The sequence below is a fragment of the Peromyscus maniculatus genome, chromosome 18 (genome assembly GCF_049852395.1).
Source record: "Peromyscus maniculatus bairdii isolate BWxNUB_F1_BW_parent chromosome 18, HU_Pman_BW_mat_3.1, whole genome shotgun sequence".
In the NCBI taxonomy this organism is placed as follows: domain Eukaryota; kingdom Metazoa; phylum Chordata; class Mammalia; order Rodentia; family Cricetidae; genus Peromyscus; species Peromyscus maniculatus.
Genome location: NC_134869.1, coordinates 2,220,481 through 2,247,059, shown reverse-complemented (window position 1 = coordinate 2,247,059; position 26,579 = coordinate 2,220,481). Strand labels below are relative to the sequence as shown.

The window sequence follows — 26,579 nt, the reverse complement described above, 5'->3', positions numbered from 1 at the left end:
TTCACCCCTCTATCTTTAAAAAGACTTTTTGGGTATATGAGTGTTTTGCCTGCGTGGATGTATATGTAACATGTGCATGCCTATATCCTTGGAGGCCAAAGAGGGCACTGTAACTCCTGGAACTGTAATTACAGATGATTGTGAGCCTCTGGGGAGGTTGCTGGGAATTGAACTCTAGTCCTTAAAAAGAGCAGCCAGTGGTCTTAGCCACTGAGCTATCTCTCTGGTCCCCCATAGCTATCTTTCATGCACTCATTCAATCACACCTTTTTTTTTTTTTTTGGTTTTTCAAGACAGGGTTTCTCTGTGTAGCCCTGGCTGTCCTAGAATTCACTCTGTAGCCTAGGCTGGACTGGAACTCACAGAGATCCGCCTGGCTCTGCCTCTGGAGTGCTGGGCTTAAAGATGTGCGCCACCACCTCCTGGCTTAATTCCAACTTTTTTGACTACTCATTTTAGGGTTTATTTGTATCATATTTAATATAATTTATAATGCTTGATTGACATGTCTTTTTTTAATGGAGTAAGCTCTTTAACATTAAAATATCTGTCCTTTATCAAGTGCTAAACACATGGGAAATATGTAAAAATACTCCGTATTTTGGTTAGATTATCCTGGTTACAAGAAAACTTCCTTAAGTAACAAGGAAGATTACAGAAATGGAATGTGGACAAAGCCCAGGCAGTAGTCCACAGAAAAAATAGGACCTGTAGTAGAATTACTGTAGCATATCTTATGTTTCACTATGCTAGGATAGAGCCCAGACTCAAACAGTGGTACTCAAATTTCTCTGTTTCTATAGATGGGCATTTGAGAGCAGAAAGTAGCCAACTGTGGTCAAATCTGATGAACAATTATGCAAAAATCTAGGAGCAAATGGAGTGTTTTAAAATTTAGCAGCATTATTGATACTCCCGTGAAGGGTTGTCCATTAGGAGCATGGAGGGGATGTCTACTTTTAGAAGAGCCTTAATATTCATGGTGCCAGGTGGTCTCACATCATTTCAACTGTATTTTTCCCATTTCAGCTTTTTTCTATTTTAAATCAAGCTTACTGAAGTATCATTTATGAATTAATTTGTTAGCATAGTTTTGACAGATACATTGTACACCCATATCACAGTCAAGAAACAAAATAGTTCCACTGCTTCCCCCAAATCCTTCAAGGCCCTCTAGTCAACCATTCCTACTTCCTATCAACAAATGTTTTTTATGGTTTTTGTCTTTCAACAGTGTCATATATATGGATTCATACTGTATGTATACTTTTTGGTCTTAAGTCTTTCACTGAGAATGGTACCTATTCATTTTGTTTGTTTAGTTTGTTTCCAAGTAGATTCCACTGAGCATATGTATCAATATCTGTTTATATATTCACTAATTATAGGGTACTTAGACATTTCTAATTTTAAGTTGTTATAAAACATGTTTTGTTTTTGTATATATGTATATCTACTTGAGTTGATATCTAGTGGGATATCTGGATCATAATGTAAGTATATTATTAATTTTGTAAATAAACTCTCAAGCCATTTTTCCAAGTGTTTGTTCAAGTCTACATTTCCATTAAGTGTTTTGGCTTCTCTCCATTAATGGTATTTAGACTAAAAAAATTAACCAAGTAGATTTTCACTGAGGGGCATGTATGTGTGAGTGTATGCAAATATACACATGCAGAGGACACAGATCTACTTCTGGCATCTTCCTGGATTGTTCTTCACTGATTGGTTAGGTTGGTTAGTCAATGAGCCCTAGGGATCTGCCTGTCTCCGAGATGCCAGCCCTGGGGTCACAAAAGCACACCACCAATACAGCTGTCCTTTATCTTCTAGTGCTAGACAGCTTTTTACAGGAGTGTTCATGTTTGCATGGCAAGCAAATATCAAACGAGCCATCTCTTTAACCCCTCACCATCGCTTTGATTTCCATGTCCCTAATCACTACATGGTTAGCACTTTTGTGATATATAAGAAACATGCAGAAGAAAGTCAGTATGTGGAATGTGGAAAAAGTCAGCTGAGAATTACAGCTAAATTCAAAATGCTTGTCTTTTTTTCAAGGGTTTCTCTGTAACAGCTTTGGCTGTCCTGGAACTGTCTCTGTAGCCCAGGCTGGCCTCAAACTTAGAGATCCACCTGCCTCTGCCTCCCCAGTACTGGGATAAAGGTGTGCACCACCATCACCTGGCTCAAAATGTTTATTTTCTGGAAATTCATGTAATGTGAAAACACAAAAGTTTTGATGAGGAAGTTAAACCATGCATTCTGGAAAGTTCTTTTTCTGTTCACAGAAGAGGGTAAGCAGTGAGTTGGAGCAATTGGCTACACCTCTTGCATGTTGTGTGACTACACAGTGGATCCTAACTGAGCCTGGAACGTCTCAGGGGAGGCTTTATTGCTGATGCTTCTTGCTTAAATCATGTGGCTACATGGTTACTTTTCTGATCTATAAGAAACATGTAGAAGAGTAAGTTTTTGTTTTTCCATTGCAGCAACAGAGAAATTACTTTTGCTGCAAGGTTGTTCTATGTTGAGTCCTAATATGATCACTTGTGCCCTTAGCTGAATAATACTGTGAAATGTAAGAAAAGACAGAGGAGCAACTTGATAGAGGTGAAAGCCCACTGTTCCCCTATGTTGGTGCAGGGCAGAGAGAGTAAGAACACAGATCATGGTTCAAATGCCATGTTACAGGATAGGAGCCCTTGTCAAGTCGTTAGCTTTTTGGCACACTCAGGACAATACACCTGCTGCTCATGAAATACAAAACGCTTGTTGGCCAGATTTGCAGAGCAGCTTTTGCAGTTGAAGCAGAAGTCATGCCAGGAATGTTCTTCATGGGTTACCACATTGGAGCCTTTACCAAACCCAGTGATGGGGTTCTTGCATCCAGCACACTTCTTGGCCACAAAGTTCTTGTAGCAATCCACACAATAATACTGGTTATCTACAGCAGTGAAACGCTGCCCACTCAGCTCCTTAGAGCAGGAAACACATACAAAGCACGAAGCATGCCAGGGCTGATCCTGGTAACTGATTCCTCCGGATGTAATGGGCTTGTTGCATTTCACACAATGCTTGGCAAACTTAGCTTCATGGCAAGCCACACAGTAGAACTCCTGCTCTACAGGGAAGAAACTTTGGGTTCCAATGATTTGCTTGCAGTTGTTGCAGGTGAAGCAGTTTTTATGCCAGATGGTGCCCTTGTACTCCACATTCTCATCTCCTGCCACAATATCCTTTTGGCACCCTTTGCATTTGGGGATGGCCACATGAGTGGCACAATTGTTGCACAGGATCTTGTCATTCCAGGTCACAAAGGTCTCACTGGCCAAGGGCTGATGGCACTTGTTGCAAATGAAGCAGGTGTTGTGCCAGTAGCGGTTCTTATAATGCACCTCTTTGGAATCTGCACTTATGGGCTTGCGGCATTGCTCACAAGTATTAGCACAGTGCTTGTCAAAGCACTCCAGGCAGCAGTTCTTACCATCCTTCTGCACATACTTCTTCCCCTGCAAGGAATCCTGGCAGTAGTGGCAGTTGAGCCTCTCAGACATGGTGCCTTATAGCTGGGGGGACCTCACACTGGATGTGCCAAGAACAGGATGTGTTCGGGATGGGCCGCGCCTGGAGATGCTGGCCCATGCAGCTGTAAAGGCTGTCCACTGGGTGGTGGATATGAAGCTAGGATTTGCAGTAGCTGATCAGGCTGTACAAAAGGAAGAGGGCTTGGGCTGTCTTCTAGGACCACTCTTCCCAGTTCCACTACTCTTTTACCTCAGAGCATGTTTTCCACTCCATAGAAATAGTTGGTACAGATAACACAGAGAATTGCCAGTGTACTTTAGCCAAAGACTACCAAGAATTCCTGCAAGCTGGACAGGTTGAGATTATCACTCATCAGAGAAATGGAGAACACATATCACAGTGAGTCAGATGGCATCTAAGTCATAGGACGTAAAGCAGGGCTATTTAGATTTAGGATTGAGTTAGATGTTCTGAAGGAGGGTTTAAGGAAGTAGAACCTTCTTGCCTTACTTTTGTGACAAAGCAGGGATGATTGTATGATTCGTTATCTTCATAAATGTTACCTATAAAGAGGAAAGGCTAGAGTGAGTAAAACTGTAAGCAGTGAAGAAACAACAGCCGCTTACTAGTTTGTCATTCTCACTTTGTGTCTTCTATTTGGTGACCTGGACAGTAGTCATACTTTTGTTCAAGTATTAGAAAGTGGTCTTATTTCTGTTTTGACCATTACTGATTGAGGTTTTTTAACTAGAAAATGCCAAGGTTTAGTTATGTCAGGCCAGCTCCTACCAACATTACAGCCTTCTTGATAGCACTGGCACATTTGCTAGATTTCAGGGACTGCTTTCCTCTCAGCATATACTGGTTAAATTTGAATGTAGTGGCTTACCTTAAGCCCAGCACTTAGAAAGATCAAAAGTTTGAGGCCAGCCTGGCTTATATAGAGATCTCATCCTACACTTGATCTTAGCCAAAAGGCCCAGAAGCGATAGAGATCTCATCTTAAAACAAGAATATGATGGTTAAGAACTTGGGTTGAGGTCACAAAATTGGATTACAGAATTTTATCTTCAACAGTTGTAAAGATAGACTAAATTAACAGATCTGCTTCTGTTTCTTTATGAGTACAGAAGTGTCTGCCTCATTATTGACAGAAATGAGATAACAAAACCTAACAGCTCATGTCAAATCACAAATTAGAAGGGATAGTGAGTCAGGGGAAAGAAAAACAAAGAATAGTTTCAGTAATTGTGCCAGGACACCAGAAAGAAGGTGAGAATAGGAAAGCATTATTATTTACATTGGATGGTAACCTATTCAAAGCTGCTATCATTCAGTTAATCTCAAAACACCAAAAGAATGTATTACACAGGAAACAAAAAGTGTGTTGCTGCTGGGCTGTGGTGCCACACGGCTTTAACCCCAGCCCTTGGGAGGCAGAGGCAGGCATATCTTTGTGAGTTCAAGGCCAGCCTGGTCTATAGAGCTAGTTCTACGACAGCCAGAGTTGTACAGAGAAACCCTATCTCAGAAAAAAAAAAAAAGTTGCCCTTCCACTGAGTAATTTAAAGTCCAATGGAAACATTGTGAGGTGATGGGAGCTCAACACAGGAGCAGAGTGCAAAGAACTGGACCAGGTTCACACGGGGTGGAAGGCTGGACCCCCTTTTCAACTTCAGTGCTCTTGGCATCTAAATGACTTACGTCTGCTTTCACAGTTCTGACTTCTGTCTTGCTACTTTCTGGTTTTAACATTTTGAACTACCCCACCCTGTTAAGTAATGTCACTTGTTATTCCTCCAGTGTCTCAATAAGGTAAATAACTCTCTGAATGTAACCAATTAGAGTAAAACTCAGCCACTTAAGCTAGTTTACTTTTTTTAGGTGGTGGTGGTGCAGTGGGGCATACTAGGCAAGTGCTCTAAATTGAGTCATAAGCTCAGCTATAATTTATAATGTGTTGAAAATTTTGCTTTAAGTTACTCCCTTAAGAACTCATTTGAAGACTTTTTTTTCAAAATACTATCTAGAAATAAAGATATTACAGAATAAGTTGAAGAACTACAATGGTGCTGGGTGTGGTGCACGCCTTTAATCCCAGCACTGGGGAGGCAGAGGCAGGTCTCTGAGTTCAAGGCCAGCCTGGTCTACAAAGCAGGTTCCAGGACAGTCATGGCTACACAGAGAAACCCAGTCTCAACAAACAAACAACAACAAAACTACAATGGAGATCAGGATATAAAATAAATAGGGTCTGATTTCACTGGGGCTTCTTCTGGTTGCATCAAGGTATCTGAAATCAAGATAGAAACAATCTCGACCGGGCGGTGGTGGCGCACGCCTTTAATCCCAGCACTCGGGAGGCAGAGGCAGGTGGATCTCTGTGAGTTCGAGGCCAGCCTGGTCTCCAAAGCGAGTTCCAGGAAAGGCGCAAAGCTACACAGAGAAACCCTGTCTCGAAAAAAGATAGAAACAATCTCATCAAGATCTTCATAGATATTCTATAGACAGGAGTAGGTAAGAACTGAATGAGATGCTATTCTTTTTTTTCTTTTTTTTTCTGGTTTTTCAAGACAGGGTTTCTCCATGTAGTTTTGGTGCCTGTCCTAGAGCTTGCTCTGTAGACCAGGCTGGCCTCGAACTCAAAGAGATCCACCTGGCTCTGCCTCCTGAGTGCTGGGATTAAAGGTGTGTCACTATCGCCCGGCCGATGCTATTCATTTTTATAGATAAAAGGAGGCTGAGGCAGTAAGAAATGACTGGGGTCAGATTTCTAAGAAATACAGGATTACCTATAGTTATAGTTTCAGAAGGAACCAAAAGCTCCCTGGTATCTTCATTAGTTTATGAAATAGAGGGAATCATTGCTTTGAATTATAGCCTTAATAACTAGCAAAACCATAAGTCAACTTTGGGAAGAAAGTTATAAAGTGTAATTTTTTTTTTAATTTTTTTTTTTTTTTGGTTTTTCGAGACAGGGTTTCTCTTGTGTAGCTTTGAGCCTTTCCTGGAACTCACTTGATAGCCCAGGCTGGCCTCGAACTCACAGAGATACGCCTGCCTCTGCCTCCCGAGTGCTGGGATTAAAGGCGTGCGCCACCACCGCCCGGCCTATAAAGTGTAATTTTGCACATTGTAATTTTCAATCTTGAAAGTCACCTATTAAAATCCTATTAACTCAGGATTCTGTGACAGTAAAAGATAATGTTCAGTAAACACCACAGTTCAGACTCTCCTAATCATACACTAAGTTCTGTAAAACAAGATTATCGTAATTTCAGCACAGTGATCTAAATGGATTTAATTCGCTAATTTGATAACGATTAAGTCATACTCTAGTCCATTCTATTTAAGAACCAGAGGAAAGTTAGCTCCCTCTCAGGATTTTTTTCTTAGCAGACCTTTTTCTGAGTCCTGTCAACACTTACTCTCCAGTTACACCATGCGGACTACTTTCGTTTAAAAACTGAAGTCCTGCACCCTGGTTTTTTTCCACTTGCTAATTAGGTCGTGAAATGATAAATCTCACATCTTGGAAAGACTTCACAGTTTATAAAGCCCCTTTACATCCACCATGTCTTCTTATCCTCTCAAAAAGCTTCAAGTGCGTTTACTGTCTTGTCTTAAACGTGTTCAAGGAAAAGCTAACAGCATTTAGCCAGTCCAGCAGCCTTTTAGCGACCTATCTCCTGTGCTCCCCCAAACAGCCTCATAGTCGGCTAGTACAGTGTCCGCTCCCCACCACAGCCGAGGCAGGGCTGGACTTGCAGGACTCCCCAGACTGCATCCTCTTGGGCGGCCTCCGTCCCAGGACCCCGAAGGAGCCCTGGTTAGGAGGGACACGGGGCAGTTTTTCTCCCTTCCAGCTCACGTCTCGCCACCAAGAACCAACCTTTTCCGTCACCCAAGCTCAAGGCCCCCTGCAAGGCCTTGGCACCTCCCGAAGCGCTGTGTGATGAGGGCGCGAGCCTGGCAGATGTTTAACCCCCAAGCCCCGGGGCTGCGGGACGGGCAAGAGCGAGGGGACCAGGGGACCACGCAGCTCACACTGTGCAGCAAGGCCTCGCCTCTCCCGGTGCCCCGTCCCCCGGGCTGCCTGCAGCGCTGACAGAGGCCCCGCCCGGCGCTCCCTTAGGGCAGCCGCTAAAGGATGGCGCCCCGGGGGCGAAGCTGAGAGGGGCACTCTGCTGGCCGGGGAGCGGCTCTAAACCCCCATAACCGTTTCTCCCCTCGCGCCCGCAGGCTCGGGCCGGCCGGGGCCGCCCGCGCGCCCCTCGCCCGCTCTGATTGGACGCCGGGGCGGAGGGGGGCGGGGAGACCTCCCGTCCCCCCCGCCCCCCCCCCGGCGGAGGAGGAGGCGCGCGCAGGCGGGCCGGGGGCTGCTGGGAGGGCTGCGCGCGCCGAGCGACCGGTGGGCGCGGGACGCGGGGGGGGAGGGGGGGGGGCCGGGGGCGCCCAGCGCGCGTGCGCGGAGGAACCCGCGGCGCGGGAGGGGGCGGGAGCTCCGGAGGCTGCGGAGGGGGCGGGTCGCGTCAGGCGCCACGTCCGCAGCCGGAGGCCGCCGCCGCCGCCGCCGCCGCCGCCGCCCGGGACCCAGCCTTGCGCCTGGCTCCGGAGCCCCGAGGAGGAGGAGGAGGAGGAGGAGAAGCATCCGGATCGTGCAGCCGCCCCGGACGGACCGCGTCACGGCCCCTGCTGCCCCGGCCGCCGCTGCAGTCGTCGGTGCCGCCGCCGCCGCCGCTCCCTCCCTCCCTCCGCCCGGCCGCTCCTCCGGCCCCGACCCCGCGGTGAGTGTCGGGGGTCGGGGGCGCGGGCCTGGCTGGCCGCCCTCCGGCTCCTTTCCGTTAGCCCGTCTGCACCTCCCCTGCGCGCCCCCGGGCCTGGCCGCCCCAGCCTGGCCTTTTTGGGGGGCACTGGGCGGGAAGGGGGAGGGGGGCGTCGTTGGATGGAGGTTGTGCGGCCGGGTCACCCCGGTTGGGGCCGTGAGTTCGCGGACGCGGTGTTGGGAGGTGGGGGACTCGCTCCTGGAAGCCTCGGTCTGACCTGGGTCAGGCTGGCGTGGACGAGGAGGACGAGGTGGGGGCGTCCGAGAAGGAGCCCGCTTCCGCGCCCCACTTAACTTGTGACCTGTTGATAAACGGGCCGGGCGGGTTCGAGTCCAGGGCTCCCAGCGGAGATTCCCGCCGCTCGTCCTAAATTGGGAACTCCCCTCCCACGCCGGCTCTAAACCCGCAGGTGTGGGGATGGAGGGGGCGCCGGCAGTGTCAGGGAACGACGTGGTGAGTCCAGGAGCACCCGTCAGTGTAGTCGCTGCCCACCCCAGGCTTAATCCAAAACCGAGCCTGCCGGGCACACGCAGCTTCTAGACTGGCCCCGGAGTGGAAGCTCCGGATCAAATTGGATGTCTCTCTCCAACTCGTTTTACATTGGGGATTCTGCAGGAACTAGGGTGTGCTGAGTGGACAGCGAAGGAGAGGAGGAAGGAGGTGCCCAAGTCAGCGCTAGCCTCTAGGGTCATTTTCTGCCTCTCCTGCCACGTCACTCCCTCCGCTAAAGAAAAAAAAAGGCTTGTGCCTAAAGGCTAAAGGTGGATCAGTGAGGGGGAGAATAGGCTTCTGGGAAGAGTGAGGAACACCTAGACTAGGAAGTGGAATCTTATTTGATATTGTCTTTGTGAACACTGCTAATCCAAAAGGAACATTGTGGTTATTTGTATCTGCTATTTGTTAGGGTTTAAAACGTCTACTAGTTGTTGCCCTCAAGGGCTATCACAGGTAAGTGTGTTTCCACTCCTGCTTTAGCAGTGTTTAATAAAGTCATATAGATATGCTTTCATTTTTTATTTTCACTTTTTTGGTCTTTGTTATAGCATTTATAGCTTAAATGATTTTTACATTAGCAAAATACACTCACAAGTATTTGATTTTTTTAAAATTATTTCTGGGAAAATCTTAACTTTCCTGTTTCCATCCTTGAGTTTTTTTGCTCTTTGCCTACTTCCTGATGGTGTTGCATCAGATTACATACAGTTAGGAGCAGAGTCTCTGTGTGTATGTTCATTCATTGTCTCAACAAGCTCTGGCACAAAGTAGGGGTGCCAGTGTCTATTGAAGCAATGAAGTGTATTTTAGTGAGGATGACTGATGTACTGGTTTTCTGGCTTGGCAGAATATTTTAATCCTATGTCATGTTTCGTTTAAGGACAACACTTAAAATTTTCTATTTTGAGACTACATTGTTATTTGTCTCTTTATGTGTGATTTTAAAACTTTCACTGATACATTTTTCTTACTTGACAAACTCTTGCCTTTCCTCTATCCATTTGCTGTTAACTTAGTTGGCAGGAGCCACTCTGTATACAGGCGGTGGTCAGTATTGTTAGCCACAGAAGGTGGTGTCTCTTGTACACTGCTTGTTAGTGTATGTGTAATTTAGAAACTCCTCAAAGTTAGTTGGCAAGAGTGAGGATGTGGCAGTTTCGGTAGAGCACATGCAGAATTCCCTCCCTCCTCCTCCTCTCCTTCCTTCCCTCCTCCCCTCCCTCCTCCTCCCCTTCCTCCCCTCCTCCCCTCCCTCCCTCTCTCCTAAATAGGCTCTCACTCTATAGCCTAGGCTGGTCTAGACCTTACCATGTAGCTAGCTGGCCTAGCTAGAGGTGGTCTTACTATAGCTTCATGAGAGCTGCGATTATGGGTGTGAGCCACCATGCCTAGCTCAGTCTTTTTCTTATATAGCAAGACTGTTACTTTACTTGTGTAACATGTTTTGAAGTGACTTTGAAGGTAAAGTGTTGCACACTGTATTTTGTAGTTGAGCTTTATACGGTTAACTTGTGTGACTTTAGAGGATTATACTCACAGGCTTTTCAAAATACCTGTTTTATATAAAACGTTACTGAAACTCACAAATAACATTTCTTCACAAGTGATTTTATTTTTCTTAAAAAACCCCCCCAAACACAACAGAGGAAAACGTTTCGAACAGGTGTTTGGTTACTTGTTTCTATTATTGGAATAAACTACTCTCCAGGGAATAGTGGTATTGATATTTGCTCAATATATTTGCCAGCTGCTGTAGTATTTTGTACTAGATAAGAATTATCCCTTTCCCATTAAAGTTTTCTGCTGCTGAATCTGCTGTCATGTCTGTAGTAAAGAAGTTCATATAGTTGATGTTATAATGGTTTGTTCATGTCAGGACCAAAAGATGGAACTGATTATGTTTATAAAATAAATCATTTGCTTTGATCTAAAGGCTGTTGTCATCACTGCCCTCTTTTATAACTAGACACTTGTATGCATTATTAACTTGTATGCATCATGAGCTCCTAAAAAACAGATACTATATTTTGTTTCTTAAGCAATGATCAAAGTGGTAATTGCTTGGAAAGTGTATTCCCATGTGAGTTAGTTAGTTCTGGGTTAGAGTAGTACCTGTGTGTGTCTAAATGCATAACAGGACGCAGTACATAGGGTTCAAGTGTATGTTAAACCAACAACTCAGTGAGTTCAGAACAGAATGGCTTGTATAGAAATCAATAATTTGGGGGGCTGGAGAGATGGCTCAGTGGTTGAAAGAACTGGCTGCTCTTCTAGAGGACTGGGGGTTCAACCTCTAGCACCCACACAGAGGCTCACAATCAGCTGTGACTCCTGTTCCAGGGGATTGGATGGTAACAGGTAACTTTTATATATTTCTTTCTTTTTGAGATGCAGTCTTGTTTTCTAGTTCTGGCTGGTTTGGAGCTCACTGTAGCCAGGCTGGCCTCACATTCATGGTAGTCCTGCTTCCGTCTCCAGGGGTTGCAGAACACCTGGCTTCCTACTTCAATCATAGTTAAAACTTCAGGACTCAGTCTTTGTGAGCATTATCATTTGATAGTATCTTCTATACTAATCTCTGATAATTAACACTTCCCTCCAGCATTTGATCCTGATAAATTATTTTAATGCCTGCATTAAGTTTTTAGGAATCTTATAAATTCCTTTCTTGCCCTCTATGAAGCTATATTAACTATTCAGTGAATACTGTCTATTCATTTGAAGGGTTGTTTTGATAAATTCTCTTCTTCAGATGGCTCTTAAATACAGTCTAATGCAGGCTCTAAGTCCATTCTCACCACTCATTATTGTGATCACATCAAGTACCCTCTATAGATGGTTATCACTTAACAATGCCATTGTCTAAATCAGCTTGTCTCAGATTAGCTCAGCTTCTTAAGTACAATTGCCTAATGAATGTCTTCTGTGGATTCCCTGAAGGTATCTCATAAAACTTCCTGTGGATGTTCCAACACAACTTGTTCAGAAGTCCTTCATCTTTTGATGAAATGGTTTCTTTTCTAATATATCCTGTCTTCATTATCATTTCTGCATACTTGGTTGCTCATACTAGAAACCTAGCTCTTTCCCGTAAGCTTGTATTAATACCTAAGTTGGCTTTATACAAAAATTCAAGTATTTGACTATGTTAGACATGAAAGATCTGAAGAGGAAGTAGTGAACAAAACCCAAACCTTTGTTCTCACGAGTTTACATTCTAATAGGGATACACTTAAATATATATTAAGTGATAATAAAAGCTATGAGGAAATCAGTAAAATAAAAATGATAGAGTAGAAGAGAGTGCTTGCCTAGAGATCTTATAAGGAGATATTTATACAAGGATCCCATTAGTCTCTCCTAATCCTGAAAGCATTTGTTTTTTGTTTTCTTGATTATAGCTATGCTGATTGGGGTAAGAGGGAATCTACAGTTTTGATTAGCATTTCCTTGATGGCTAAGGATGTTGAGTACGTTTTAATGCATATATTGGAAATTGGTTAGTTCACTTGCCCACTTATTGATTATATTATTTGTTCTTTCGGTGTTTAACTTTATTTATAGATTCTGGACATTAAGCCTCTATATGATGTATTTTCTGTAGGGTGTCTATTCAGTCTGCTGGTGTTTCCTTAGATGTGTTAAAGATTTTAGCTAGTGGCTTTTTTTTTTTAAGGGAGGAGGAGTTTAGTTTGGCTCAAGGATTTGTAGGGTATATAATAGCAAGAAAAGCATGGCAGAATTAATGGTATTGGAAACTTGTAGCAGAGACTTCTCACCTGGTTATGGACAAGAACTCTTAGCTAGTTTTTTAAAGCACAGATCTGGCATTGTTATTCTGCACGTGATTGCTCATTGCCTATCCACAGATGGATGAAATCAGTTCATGTTTATATTAATGTTCATGTCTGTAGGCTATTATAAAGCAACTATGATCTATATGTGGTGATATTCTATATTCTATATTGGATGTAAGATACACATAGATAAAATATGAAAAATAATTTTTTTTAAAAGTGTTCTCTAGTAGGAGGAAAATGTAATGTTCTCTAGTAGGAGGAAAATGTAGGGATTTATGAGATAGGGACACTTTTGAAATGAATACAGTTGGAATCACATTCACACATATTTTTGAATTACAGCTAAAATACGTAAGATGAACCTGGGGGTGGTGGCATATTCCTGTGATCCCAGCACTTGTGAGGCAGGATTTGAGTTTCAGGTTAGCTTGAGCTACATAGGAGACTCTGCCTAAAAAGAAAAAAGAAATAAGATGTATGTTTGCATGTAATTTTCAAATTTCTGTATAGATTATTATAGCTTCTATTGATCTGTTGACCATCAGTCAGTTAGCCACATATTTCTATGTATATAGGTATATTTATATAGATTTGTGTGTTAAATTCTCATTTTAGGGTTAGGACTGGAATATCTTAGTTACTATTTTAAATCTCTTATTTTTTCCTTTGCCATATATTTTATATCAGTTGGGATTCAGACTTAAGTTTTCTAATGCTAGAGTCTTGAACATTATGCTATAAAATTTGTTATGTTCTTACCATGATTATAGATACAAATGAAAATAAATATAGCTTTCTAGTTTGTGGGAGTTTTCTAATTAAGTCAAGTTAGTCAGGAATTTCATCTTGGAGTAATGTACCAAGTGATACTCTTTTGTTTTGTTTTGTTTTATTTTTGTACAAGATTATATTATTACTATTTTTAATCATATGAAATGATGTGCTAAATTCACAAATCAGACCAGATCAAGTGCTGCTACTAAGTGTCTTGAGGACTTTGACCAGAGCAACTAGAAGATGTTTATCAATCACATGATCTGTGTTGTTGGATTTTAGGCCCACAGAAGTCTGTTTTAGGATTTAGGTTGTAAAGCCATAGCAAGATATAACACATGAAACTGAAATTACCGTGGAAAGTCTCTGCTTTCTACAGTCTGCTCTGCTTCCCATACCCAGGCCACCATTTTGCTGTATTTTGGCATGAGTTACTGAAATAGAGTGTACAGGTCTTTGTGCAACTGCTTGTGCTTTCCTGCTCTTTGTGCTTTCCACAGTTCAGAAGGGTTGTTTGTTTGTTTGTTTGTTTGTTTGTTCCTTTCTTTCTTTTTGGTAGGGCATAGCTGGGTAGCTAAGGATTGCCTTGAATTCCTCCTGGTCTTTTGGCCTTAACGTCCTGAGTGCTATGAATACAGGCCTGAACCACCACACCTGTTTTAATAAAAGTAATTCAGAACACCTCATTATTCTGTTCAGTGCATCTTATTGACGTTCCACCTGACTTGGCTAAAAGCCAGTTTCTACCCCTGCCGTCAGGGGCCTGTATGCCCTGGACCCCATCTTTGGTTTCATGTCTGTCGCCCTTTGATGTAGTATCGTGATGCTCCACTAGCTCTTGCTACTTGCTGCTCCTGATAGGCTTTCACCTCAGGCCCTGTCTCTTGCTTTTGTTGTGCTTGAGGACTCTTCATCCAAATACCTGATATCTTACCTTTGGGGGACACACCTGGAATGAAGCCTTCACAGATGATCCATTTAGAACACCCCTTTCTGTCTGTTCCATTCCTCCACTTCTGGAACATTTAGCACCGTTTGACATACACTATAGTATTCATATATTATCCTCCCCAACTAGTGTGACTGTTTCACTATGGCAGGGATTGATTGCCCTTTGTACCTTGGACATTGTGTAGCTTAATCACTACTTATTAATCAGTGTTCTAAAGTTCATTGTTCTTTTCACATTGTCTTAAAATTCTTCATTTTGTGTTGGTGTGTACATGTTTGTGTGTGTTTGATGGCCTGCTACAGGTATGCAAGCACAAGTATGTGTGTGTATGTAGAGGCCAGAGGTCAGTGTTTGCTGTGTTCTTCAGTTAGTTCTCCACCTTACTTTTTTCGAGACATGGTCTCCCATCACTTCTGAGTAAGCATGTGCCCAGCTTTTAATTTTTTTCTTTAAAGTGGGTATTGGGACTCAGAACTCAGGTCCTCAATGCTTCTGTGTAAGCACTTGACTGACTGAACCCTCAGCCTGGCCTCCTCACAGTATCCTTGTTTATGCATAGACATAATAACTTAGTCCTTAGAGACACAGGATGAACACTTAGTTGACTGTAGCTGTAGAGACACAGGACGAATACTTAGTTGACTGCTGGAATCAGTCCTTATTTTCTCTCCAAGCAAGATAGGATATTATAAAGAACAATTTTAGGCCAATCTTGTCTTGCCTTTACTTAGTCATGTTCATTTAAAAACAACAACAACCACCAAAAAAACAGATATTTTCAGATTATGAAGGAATTGGGAAAAGGAATTCTAACCATAGTTTCTTCATCCTAGCACAGCTTATTAGTTCTTAAAGTTCTTTCATACCTTTACTTAGAATTAATCATAGTTTATTTTTCCACAGGTTTTTCAATTCTGTCACTACTTCTTCTTCTTCTTTTTTTTTTTTTTAATTTTTATTTTTTTTGGTTTTTCGAGACGGGGTTTCCCTATAGCTTTGGAGTCTGTCCTGGACTAACTAGCTCTGTAGTCCAGGCTGACCTCGAACTCACAGAGATCCACCTGCCTCTGCCTCCTCAGTGCTGGGATTACAGGCGTGTGCCACCACTGCCCGGCTTGTCATTACTTCTGTATATAACTCTAAGAAAAACAAAAAACATTCAAGTCTTGCTGACTCACACTAGGTATTTATCTGTATAGAGAGAGATCTTATTTTTCCAATTTTTATTATTGTCCAGCTCTCTTTCACTAGCAATTTTCAGTTGAAGTTCCACAGTAAAAACAACAAAGGATGCCGGGCGGTGGTGGTGCATGCCTTTAATCCCAGCACTCGGGAGGCAGAGCCAGGCGGATCTCTGTGAGTTCGAGGCCAGCCTGGGCTACCAAGTGAGTTCCAGGAAAAGGTGCAAAGCTGCACAGAGAAACCCTGTCTCGAAAAACCAAAAAAAAGAAAAAAAAGAAAAAAAAGAAAAAAAAAAAGAAAACAAAGGAAAACTTGTATCATTGCTGCTGCTCTTTGTTAGTGTTTCTGATAAAATTCCTATTGTCTGTTGGTGTAATTTCAAGTCCTTTGTAAACTCCACAGTTTGAAATAGGAGATAGGATGAGGTACTTTTGTGGTAGGTATTTAAAAATGTTCTCTATCTAAATAAAATTGCTTAAGTTAATTTAATACAGCATGTGAGAAGTAGTAGTCTTATTCTGAAATATGTTTTGTTTTATAGGTGATCATGAATCAGGCAGATAAAAATCAAGAAATTCCATCTTATCTTAGTGATGAACCACCAGAAGGTAAGCATGTGCCTGACACTAAGAATGGAAGGAATGTACTGGTAAATTAAAGCTATGATCATTTATTTAAAAAAATTAAATATAAAGAATCATAGACTTTTTATCTATGGTCAATAAACACGGTCCAAAAATAATTGAAATAAATTAGTCTTTAATAAGAAAGCACAGACCTTGGGGGGTAAAGACAATTTCCATTATTTAAGGTTCATTTTTTTGTTGCACTTTTATTTTAAGACCATTTCACAAGCAAAAACATCTTCATTTACAAAGGTGTGGGACATACAGGATGGACTGTTTATTTTTGATGTCCTGCCCACAACTACACCTAATCCAAGACTTGAGATTTTAAAAATTCCTATTGTTCATTACATTATAATTGATACCTCTCTATGTTCATATATGATCTTGGGCTCTGCTTAATTTGTCTTTCTAAATCAAACTATTTTAGCTTGAAAATTGTAACATGAATTACTCTCATACTAGCTTCTAAAAGCTTTGGAAACACTGTTTACCTCCTGTCCCTCAATGTCCTGACTCTGTACAGAAAATGCCTGTAGTCATATTTCACTCATGTTTTTGGTATAGACTTTCTAAGCTTAACATAAACAACAGCCTCCTTAGGGCTGCATGTGGCCCCTAGGCTAGATGTCCTAACTCTAGGTATTGCATTTTCTTCCCACAGTGTTAAGCACAAATCAAATTTCTGGGAAGATATAAAAACAAAAGACCTCCAAAATTTAAAAATAACATAAAATTTTTGTAGGTAAGCCTCAGAGAAGGTGGACACACTTGTCCTCCACGGCGGCTCACACATGCAATTCCAGCACTGTGAGGCAGAAGCCAGAGGTATCAAGTCTAAGTTTGGCTACATAGTGAGACCTCTCCCCCTGCCCGCATACACAGAGGAACTATCTTATCTAATTGTTTTAATTTAGTTTAGTGGAAAAATAACCTGAAAATTATTAACTCAATTTTTTGCTTTTTTTTTTTAAAAGAATAATTTGTATATGTTTAATACATAATTTACAGATATATATTTTTTGAATGTATGTTTTCTATTTCTGTGTTTTGGTTTTTAAAAGCTTATTAACCAGGTGTCATGGTGCATGCCTTTAATCCCAGGACTTGGGAGGGAGAAGCAGGCATATCTCTGAATTCAAGGCCAGCCTGGTCTACATAGTGAGTTCCAGGACAGCCAGGGCTACATAGTGAGACCCTATCTCAAAAAAAGAAAAACAAAACAAAACACCTCTTTTGTTGTCTTTTGGAGACAGGGTTTCTATCTGACAAGTATGTGCCACTATTCCCTTATCCTCATCTTCAGGAAAAGATTGTATATTATAATAAAGTTAAACATACTTATTTTTTGAAACAGGGTTATCTTATGTAGCCTGGGTTAACATGTAGCCTGGGTTAACGTTACACTGAGGTCCTCATGCCTCCTCAGTACACTAATTACAGGCATGTCTGATGACACAGAGCTCCTTGCTTTATTTTTCAGGATTTAATAAAATTTTATAACTAATATATTCAAGTGCTTAACTTTATCTTAAGTCCTTTTGTTGTAGAATATTATTTTAAGGTGTGTTACTTTTGTTTATGTTGCATTTATTTAATTCCGTGAAGCTGTGTTACTGTGCCTGTGTAAAACACCTGATGGTCTAATAAAGAGCTGAACTGCCAATAGTGAGACAGAAGAGAGAAATAGGTGGGGTTGACAGGCAGAGAGGATAAATAGAAGGAGAAATCTTGGAGGGAGAAGGAGGAGGACCTCAGGGGCCAACCACTCAGCTACACGGGAAGCCACAGGGTAAGAGTAAGACTTACAGAAGTAAGAGAATGGGAAAAGCCCAGAGGCAAAAGATAGATGGGCTAATTTAAAGTTAAGGAAAGCTTGCCAGAAATAAGTAAAGTCAAGGCCAGGCATTTATAATTAAGAATAAGCCTCTGTGTGTGATTTATTTGGGAGTTGGGTGGTGGGTTCCCAAAAAGAGCAAAAACAGACAACATTTTGGCACCCAATGTGGGGCTTGAATTTCCATAGTACCTGAGAAAGCTTTAAAAAAAAAAAAAAAAAAAAAGATATGGCTCCTTTAAGAGTTTCTGCCTGCTGGCAAGCCCTTGAGCAGCTTATATCTTAAGTAAAAACAAAAATCTAAGTAAAAATGCCTGCTACAGTGCAAGCATCAGCATTCTAGAACTCTAAGAAGGTTGAATGCAGTTCCTGGTCAGACAAACCTTCGACCTGGTTTTGAGCTTTAGGCTTGACTTTCCTGACCCCAAGAAGTAGGTGGAGTCAGCTGCCAAAGCCGCAGGCAGAGGTCCATGCTGCTTAGCAGTTTAAAGTTTGTTCATGTGGTAAAAAAGGCTAAAAGAGGTCCAGGAGGAAAAAGAAAAGTTTCTAAACAGGTTACAGTGTGTTTAACAAAGTGTGTAGGCTTAATAAAAGAAAAAGGGTATAGCCATAGAAAAAAAAAATGAATAGTTTAAAAATAAAGTCTTTAAATAGAGAAATAAAATAATAAAAAAGAAAAAGACATGTAGAGATGGGAAATAACAGGGAGTCTGGATCCTGTATGTTATTGTGTTGATTTTGAATTTTTTGAATGTTGTTGAGCAAATGACAGCTGCTGACAGACATGGGATTGTGAGTAGGACTACAAAACTGAACCAATCTAGATACTTTAGGGCTATCTTAACTTTAAAAAGAGTCAAAAAATGTGTTTTTCAAATGAAAATAAAAAATGCTTTGGAGTTTTGTCCCCACAGGAGACTGTGGATAATAATAATAATAATAATAATAATAATAATAATAATAATAATAATCAGGTGTGACCAGGGGAGGCCTCCTGAACCTTGACAGGTGGTATCTATCAACAAAGGTTCTAGCTGGTCTTCCCAGGACTTGGTCATTATCTCAAATTTTCTCCCTGGAACCCTAAAGCTGTTTTGCCCATAGACAGCAGGAAGCAGTCTAGAGAAAACTATGCCCACATTCCCAAGAGTTGGGGGTTATGAGTGGTTTTTGGTTATTTGGTGGGTTATGGATGTTTGCTATCATTTAGGGGAATATAGAATATTGATACAAATTTAAAGACTGTGTATATGTTTCTATTCTTGTTTCAAGGATTTCTGTGTATTGATAAAAATTTAAGGTTATTTTTGTTATAACACATGTATGTTTCTATTTTTGTTTGAGGTATTGTACCTATGCAGTTCATTTGGAAATGCAGGGTGAAGTTCTAGTTTTTGAAAGCTATTGTTATAAACTGTATAGGATAATCAGGAATCATAGGTTAGTGGTTAGTCATTTATAACAATCAAAATTATAGATATGTTAGGTATGCCTTCCAGATCATATAGAGATATATTTTTGATAGATGGTCTTCAAACCTTTCAGAGACCTACAGAATATGGCATTTAAAATATTTAGTTAACTTAGGACTTCTTATAACAATGAGACACATCTGTTCCTGGCAGCACCAATTTACTTCAAAGATGATGGGCAATGAAGAAACTCCTTGTGGCGTTTGCTTTCAATGTGGCAAGACTAGCCATTTGGGCAAGAAGCTGCTCTTGCCTGGATTGCTGAACAGTGTGTTGTATAAACTGAACGTACAGGACCCACAGGAAAGTGACTGCTGAACTTTGCCAAAACAAGGCAGGATGGTCCTTCAGCATTCCTGATTCACAGAAGGAACTGCCAGACATTCAACAGGACACAGAGGAAAGGGACTGACAAACTGTGCCAACATAGTTGGGGGAGTCTTTCAAATTTCCTGCTTCATTGAAAAGTTTGCCAGATACTGTGGGCCTGTAGGCTGAAGATGGATGCACCAATGTTGCAGAGGAATTTAGTGTGACTGTCCAGGCAGCCAAATGTCTCTTTTGTTAGATAATCCCTCTTTCTGGGTCTTTGATGGAGTTGAAGACTAGATAGTTATACTTGCAGTTTTCCTTAGTTATGATAGAGAGTAAATTAGGCGTAAAACTTTGGATTCACTAAGATAGGGTAGATAATGCATTATTTCCTCTGAATGTGCTAAATGTAAGTGAACTGAATATTGTAAATTAATTGTTACTTGACAACTGTTTTTGTTGTGTATAGTTTTACTATGTTAAAGTTAAAATCTTTCTTATTTAGACAAAAAGGAGGAAATGTTGGGGAATATTATTTTAAGGTGTGTTACTTTTGTTTTGTTGCGTTTGTTTAACTCTATGAAGCTGTGATAGTGTCTAAAACACCTGGTGGTCTAATAAAGAACCGAGTGGCCAATAGTAAGACAGGAGAAAGGATAGGCGAGGCTGGCAGGCAGAGAGGATTAATAGGAGAAATCTGGGAGGAGATCTAGGAGTGAGAGAAGGAGGACACCAGGGTTCAGCCACCCAGCCAGCCTCAGAGTAAGAATGAAAGTAAGATACACAGAAGTAAGAAAAGGAAAAAGTCCAGAGGCAAAAGGTAGACAGGATAATTTAAGAAAAGCTGGCTAGCAACAAGCCAAGCTAAGGCCAAGTATTTATAACTAAGAATAAACCTCCATGTGTGATTTATTTGGGAACTGGGTGGAGGGTCCCCCAAAAGAGCAAAAACATCCTACAACATCCTTTATTTTTAACCATTTAAAAATTTAAAATGTATTATGCTCAGTAGTTTTAATATTTGAATTTTAAAAACAAATTTATCAATGGCTGTATCTTACACCCGTGTAATATTTTGTTCATTTTTAAATACTCATTTTCCATATTTAACATACAAGTATCATGGCATTTTCGAGCAAAATTTGCTTTAGCTCATTTCCCATTCCCCGTTTCTCACCTCCTTTTTTCTGTCTCCTTTCTGTTTTTCCGGTCACATGTATCCCTTTGCCTTCATGTCCTCTTTTTCCTCAGCATCTTTTTTTGCCCTCTTTTGATTTCCTTTTTAGATTTTTAGGTTTTATCTGCATTTCCTCCTACTTGAATATACACATATAAGCTAGGATCTAAATATGAAAGAGAACATACAGTTACTTCTTTCTGAGTTTGGGTCCCCTCACTTAATATAATACTTTCCAACTCCATTCACATTCCTGCACATTTTGTAATTTCACTTTTTATAGCTGAATATAATTCCACTGTATATATGCACCACATTTTCAATATCTCTTGATGGGCATCTAGGGTAGTTCTGTTTCTTGGCTGTTGTAGATAAAGCAGCAATGAATATGAATGTGCAAGCAGCTCTGTGGTATGGTATGTTATCTTTGGTATATGCCCAGGAATGGCATAACTGGGTCATATGATAGTTTTATTTTTAAGTTTTTGAGAGCCCTCCATACTATTCCATAATGGCTGTACTGGTTTGCATTCCTTCAAGCAGTTAGCAGGGGTTTCTCTTTCCTCAAATCCTCACCAACATCAGCTATTAGTTTTTTATTTTTGTTTGCTTGTTTTGATACAGGTTCTCTATGTAACCCTGACTGGTTGGGAGCTTTGTATGTTGATGGGGGAAATCAGAACCGATTTTGCTTGCAAATGCCATAATGATACTTTGCGTGTTAATGTGAAAAATAAGTATTTAGAAAAACAAAAAAAGATTACACAGTATATATCTGCCTGCTTCAGCCTCCTGAGTGCTGAGATTAAAGGCATGCGCCACTGCATCTGGCCTTATTAGTTTTGATGATAGCCATTCTTACTTGGGTGAAATGGTATCTCACAGTAGTTTTAATTTCATTTTCCAGAGGGCTAAGGGCATAAAATGCTTTGATTGGCTATTGCTTTTTATGTCTATGATTTTTGTATTTTAAGAAAATAAAATCTGGGTATTAGTTCTCTGTCTGTTGTACAGCTGGCAAAGATGTTCTCTTGTTCCATAAGCTGTTTGCCCTTCTGATTGTTTCTTGTACTATGCAATAACCTTTAATTTCATGTAGTTCCAATTGTTAAATCTGGGGGCTATTTCCTGCCTGATGCACTATTTAGAATAATCAGTAAGATTTTCCCAGTTAGAATGTAAAGCAATGAAAAAAAAAAAGCCTTAAGATGAACTTATGCTTTGTGTCTTAGAAAAGCTCAATTTTAGAACTTTCAAGTAAGAATTTGTTACCTAAGTGATAATCTTTGTATATTTTTGTAAATCTCTTTACCGTTTGGAGTGATAGAAGACAGACAGCATTCTTGCAGCTGCTTCTGCAATCAGTCTCTGTTGTGTTCCTAGTTTCTGGAACTCTCAGCTATAGATTTATGAGAGAATGAAGTGAAAAGACAATGCCATCTTAATACTATTTTGAAAGAGGTTTTTTTTTTTTACCATGTGTCCCCTCCCCCAAAGACCTTAGTGATCCCCAGAGAATCTTGAGACCCACATTATATGAAAATGATTATTTTGTTAGTTATTGATTGAATCCTGCATAAGAAATTGAAGGATATATATGTTTATATTTTCATTTTTTCATACTTTTTAAAATAAAATTTTATTAACATAACTGTAAATCAGGGAGATATTTAAAATATATCTTTTAGTATAGGATTATATTGTAGAAAGCGCTTTAGTCTCTACAGTATTTCTTGTTATAGACAAGACTTAGCACTGAGCCACACATGCTGTGTGATACTATTTCAGGGTACATATGGACATATGTTTACTCACTCTCAATAGGGAACCACTGATAGACCAAAGTCCAACTTGGTGAACCAGTGAGTTTAATTGGGGTTACTTATAGGAGTAGAAATGATTCAAAGACAGTTACACCAACAAAGTCCACTCCAGTGTGAGTGACAGCTCACAGAGGATGGAAACCTAGAGCATATTATATAGCCTAAAGGTAGATCAACAGGTTGGAGAGTGTTCTAAGTTGCTCTGTGCTTCTTCCAGGCACCTCAGCTTGTCTGAATGTCTCTCAGCAGTCCTTACTTTTTATATATGCTTGGGGAGGGAGGGTCTTAGTGAATCTGGTCAGTTTCAGGAACTTCCTGAAGCTGTTTTGATTTGTTTACTTTTTGAGCTTAAAGAGCTTCTATGCAGAATGGAATATTTCATCTCCCTTTTAGTAAAATATTCTGGGTCTTAACCAGCTTCCTTCCAAAATAGAAGATTTTAATCTGTGAGGAAATTGCTACACAACACTAAGTGTGCTGGTGCATGCCTATAATCTCAGTCTTTGTGAGGCAGAAGTAGGAAAATTGTGAGTTTGAGGAAAGCAAGGGCTATATTATCGAGACCTTGCTTCAAAAGATTTAGCTTTGGACCAAGGTATAATATAAAACTTCTGCAGCAGTACTTAGGCAAGGGCTCCTTACTGTTCACTCAAGATAGTGGACCTTATCAGATGAAGCTCCTGGTTGTAAGGAAGGTTACTTAATGGTTTGTACTGTTCTTAGAAAGACTTGTTTTTAATCATCATACTATTTTCTCTCATTAGGGTCGATGAAAGATCACCCACAGCAGCAGCCAGGCATGTTGTCTCGTGTGACTGGAGGTATCTTCAGTGTTACAAAGGGAGCTGTTGGCGCCACCATTGGTGGTGTGGCTTGGATTGGTGGAAAGAGTCTGGAGGTGACCAAAACAGCTGTTACAACTGTGCCTTCCATGGGAATAGGGCTGGTGAAAGGAGGCGTGTCTGCTGTGGCTGGAGGTGTGACAGCTGTTGGTTCTGCTGTTGTAAACAAAGTGCCCTTATCAGGAAAGAAGAAGGACAAGTCTGACTAAGATGAGGTACACTTGCACACTTGCACACTTGCTCTCCACAGCATATGATGCCAGTGGCATTGAACTGCTCAAGGACAGACTACAGCCAAGTCAACCGCTAACCTGCTGTGTTGAAAGTATCGATGGCTGGCTTCATCTAAAACAAGAAGAGACCAATACCATCCCAGTGTATGGAGGCTTCTCATACTTAAGTTCAGCTTTCTATCTGGTAAAATGTTACACTTACTCAGTTGTAACTGAAGATATGGTATGTTTAAATATTTGCTCTCAGTCTTTCAGTTTGACTAAAAATGTGAAAGTTCAACTTAGTAGATGACTTTACAGTTCCATGTGTACAGTGTGCCAGGTAACTCATATGACCCTTACAAAGGGACTCTTGAACTACATAAACTGTACCTTTGATGTGCCTAATAGTTTCAGATGTCTTAGTTTTTTATAACTATAGTGGTTTAGGCCAAGAGGCATTCTTATTTAAGCTGGCAGAAAAGTAGCAGGAATTCAAAAGTTTAGAAGATAAAAGGTTTTATGATAGTGTTAATTGTTTTTTGTTAGATAAACATTTTATTTGTTTAATCATTGATGCCTTACAAAAGAAAACATCTTTTCTAATACCTTAAATATGTGCAGTTCATATAATTATCAGTGAATTCTTTTAAAGGTTGTAAAACTAGTTTTCCCTCTTAAGAATCTCAGGAGTATTGACTTGAGGTAAAGGCGTTTCCTGGTGTCAGTGGGTAAGATAGTGCTTGTTAGCTGTTGTCAGTAGTGAACATCGAACATATGCTTTAGTTGGGTTCATGGTCCCATCATTAATACACCCCACAGTGCCTATGGAACATTTCTTAGCTGATCAAAAGCTGTGTGGGAAGAGTTTTATATTAAGAAGGAACAAGTATTAATTTTTAAGTTCTTATAATTATCTGAAGCCTCTAAGATAATCCTTCATGCATATTCTGTCTTTAGGATGTCTTAAATTATTAGTAGCAGTTCCTTTAAAAATATAATAAAAGCAACCACAAATACATGAGGATTGACTCTTTAAATGAATGAGATGGGCTCCATACATTGGCTTTGAATAAAAAAAAATACATAAGTGCTTTCAGTGACTTATATAGAGTTTTTTTTTTGTTTGTTTGTTTTTGAGATGGGATCTTCTGTAGCCTAGACTGGTCTTGAACTGGCTATGTAGCTGAGGAAAACCTTGAGCTACTAATCCTCTTGCCTTCACTTCCCAAGTGCTGGGACTACAGGCATGCATGAAACACCATGCTTGGTTTATGTGGTGTTGGGGATGGAACCCAGGGCTACATGCATGTTAGACCAGTATTGTACCAACTGAGCTGCATCTGCAGTGAAATTTATTCATGCTTTTAAGATATGTTCTCTTATAACCCTTCAAAGCAGATGCAGACATACCATTTTTCAAGCCAGTTTCAGATAGGGAGTTGACGTATTTTTGATATGGATGGTAAGTGTGTTGTGTCTTAATGTGTCATCATAGCTCATTTATTCTCATAGAACATAACTCAAAAGTTCATTTCTTTTTGTTTTAGTGTTCAGTTTCGTGAAAATTTAATAACTGACATTATGTTTGGCATTTATCTTATAATCTAAGTCTGAAAAAAATCTTAATTTTCTTTATACCTAAAACTAGAACTCTGTCTCCATTCTGCCCTTTCTAACTCCCTGGAGAGAGGACGGGAGTGGTGCCTTGACACAAAGAAGTCAAGACCTAGTGTCCCTGAGAACGTCACCCTAACATGCAGGTTTTAAATGTTTGTGACTCTTAAGACTATTCTATAGTAATGTGGATCAACAACTGGATAAAAATAGAAATTTTAAAAGCATTCATAAATAACAGCAGGACTTGCAATCAAATCTATAAATGTTCTGGAACCTTTATGCTTACACAAAATTTAAAATCACTGAGGAGTGAAATTTAGAAGGAATTAAATGGCCATTTAGTTCATGCAATATAATTGAGACATTTGTTGGTACATCTGGTGGAATATCTTAACAAATGGTATTTTTTTAAATTCCAAAATTAATAGACCCATTCTCAATGATCTAAATAATGGTATTGGAGAACTTGATTCCTGCTATTTAGAAATTATTGATTCATTGTTGGTTTGTATTTCTAACTTAAAGGCTCTGCTGTGCTTTGTACTTGAATTTGTCTAAGTGTAGACTTAGTTTATATATGCTTGCATATTTATTTTCAACTTTGCTTGTCTTTAAAAATCACTTGAGGAAATGGCTATAGTTAATTTCTGCTACAGAAAAGCCACCTGGTAAATTTTCTCAATTGTCTTAAATGCTAAAGTACAATTCTACAATAGCAGAGAACTAACTGTACAGGCGTCCAGTTAGCTGTGTTCTAACTGAAATAAACTTGCCATTTGATGATGTGTACCTCTGTATACTTAGGTCTCTTCCAGTTTATTGACGTAGACTAGCAGTGTGACCTGTTAAACAGGACTAGCTCACTTCAGAAACTATGGGTGTTGTGTACATCTGGAAGTGTCTGTTATTCAGCTTCTTTTTTGAGTGGGTTTCGGCACAGTGAAGATAAATTTGTGTGATCCACTTGAATAACTGATTTAATAATGTTGGCATATGAATACTGTACTTAGTGAAATGTCAGATGAAAATAGCTGATTGAATAATGCGTTTTTTGTTTTTTTTTTTTTTTTGTATTAAAGGGATGGGAAAGAACACATGAAT

General features: G+C 40.4%; 1 protein-coding gene and 1 pseudogene across 3 annotated transcripts; one reads left to right on the top strand and one right to left on the bottom strand.

Annotated features, from left to right (window-relative positions):
• Window positions 1-2,180: 2,180 nt before the first annotated feature.
• Window positions 2,181-7,829, bottom strand: LOC102921560 (four and a half LIM domains protein 1 pseudogene; annotated as a pseudogene). The gene is made up of 2 exons (XR_013045772.1): window positions 7,421-7,829; window positions 2,181-4,091 (listed from the first exon to the last, which is right to left on the bottom strand). The product of XR_013045772.1 is annotated as a four and a half LIM domains protein 1 pseudogene (transcript).
• Window positions 7,830-8,031: 202 nt separating this feature from the next.
• Tmem263 (transmembrane protein 263) lies at window positions 8,032-26,275 on the top strand. 2 transcript variants are annotated; one of them, XM_006986967.4, is made up of 3 exons: window positions 8,032-8,315; window positions 16,099-16,165; window positions 23,569-26,275. In XM_006986967.4, the coding sequence occupies exons 2-3, from the start codon at window positions 16,105-16,107 to the stop codon at window positions 23,853-23,855; spliced, it is 348 nt and encodes a 115-aa protein (XP_006987029.1). In that variant the 5' UTR covers window positions 8,032-8,315; window positions 16,099-16,104; the 3' UTR covers window positions 23,856-26,275. The 2 variants fall into 2 exon arrangements, with proteins under 2 accessions (XP_006987029.1, XP_076410569.1); XM_076554454.1 differs by lacking the exon at window positions 8,032-8,315 and adding an exon at window positions 9,284-9,302.
• The last annotated feature ends 304 nt before the right edge of the window (window positions 26,276-26,579 follow it).

Coding starts and splice junctions, on each gene's coding strand:
- Tmem263 (XM_006986967.4), top strand. CDS start 16,105: ATGAATCAGGCAGATAAAAATCAAGAAATTCCATCTTATCTTAGTGAT. Junction 16,166..23,568: donor TAGTGATGAACCACCAGAAG/GTAAGCATGTGC, acceptor TTCTCTCATTAG/GGTCGATGAAAGATCACCCA.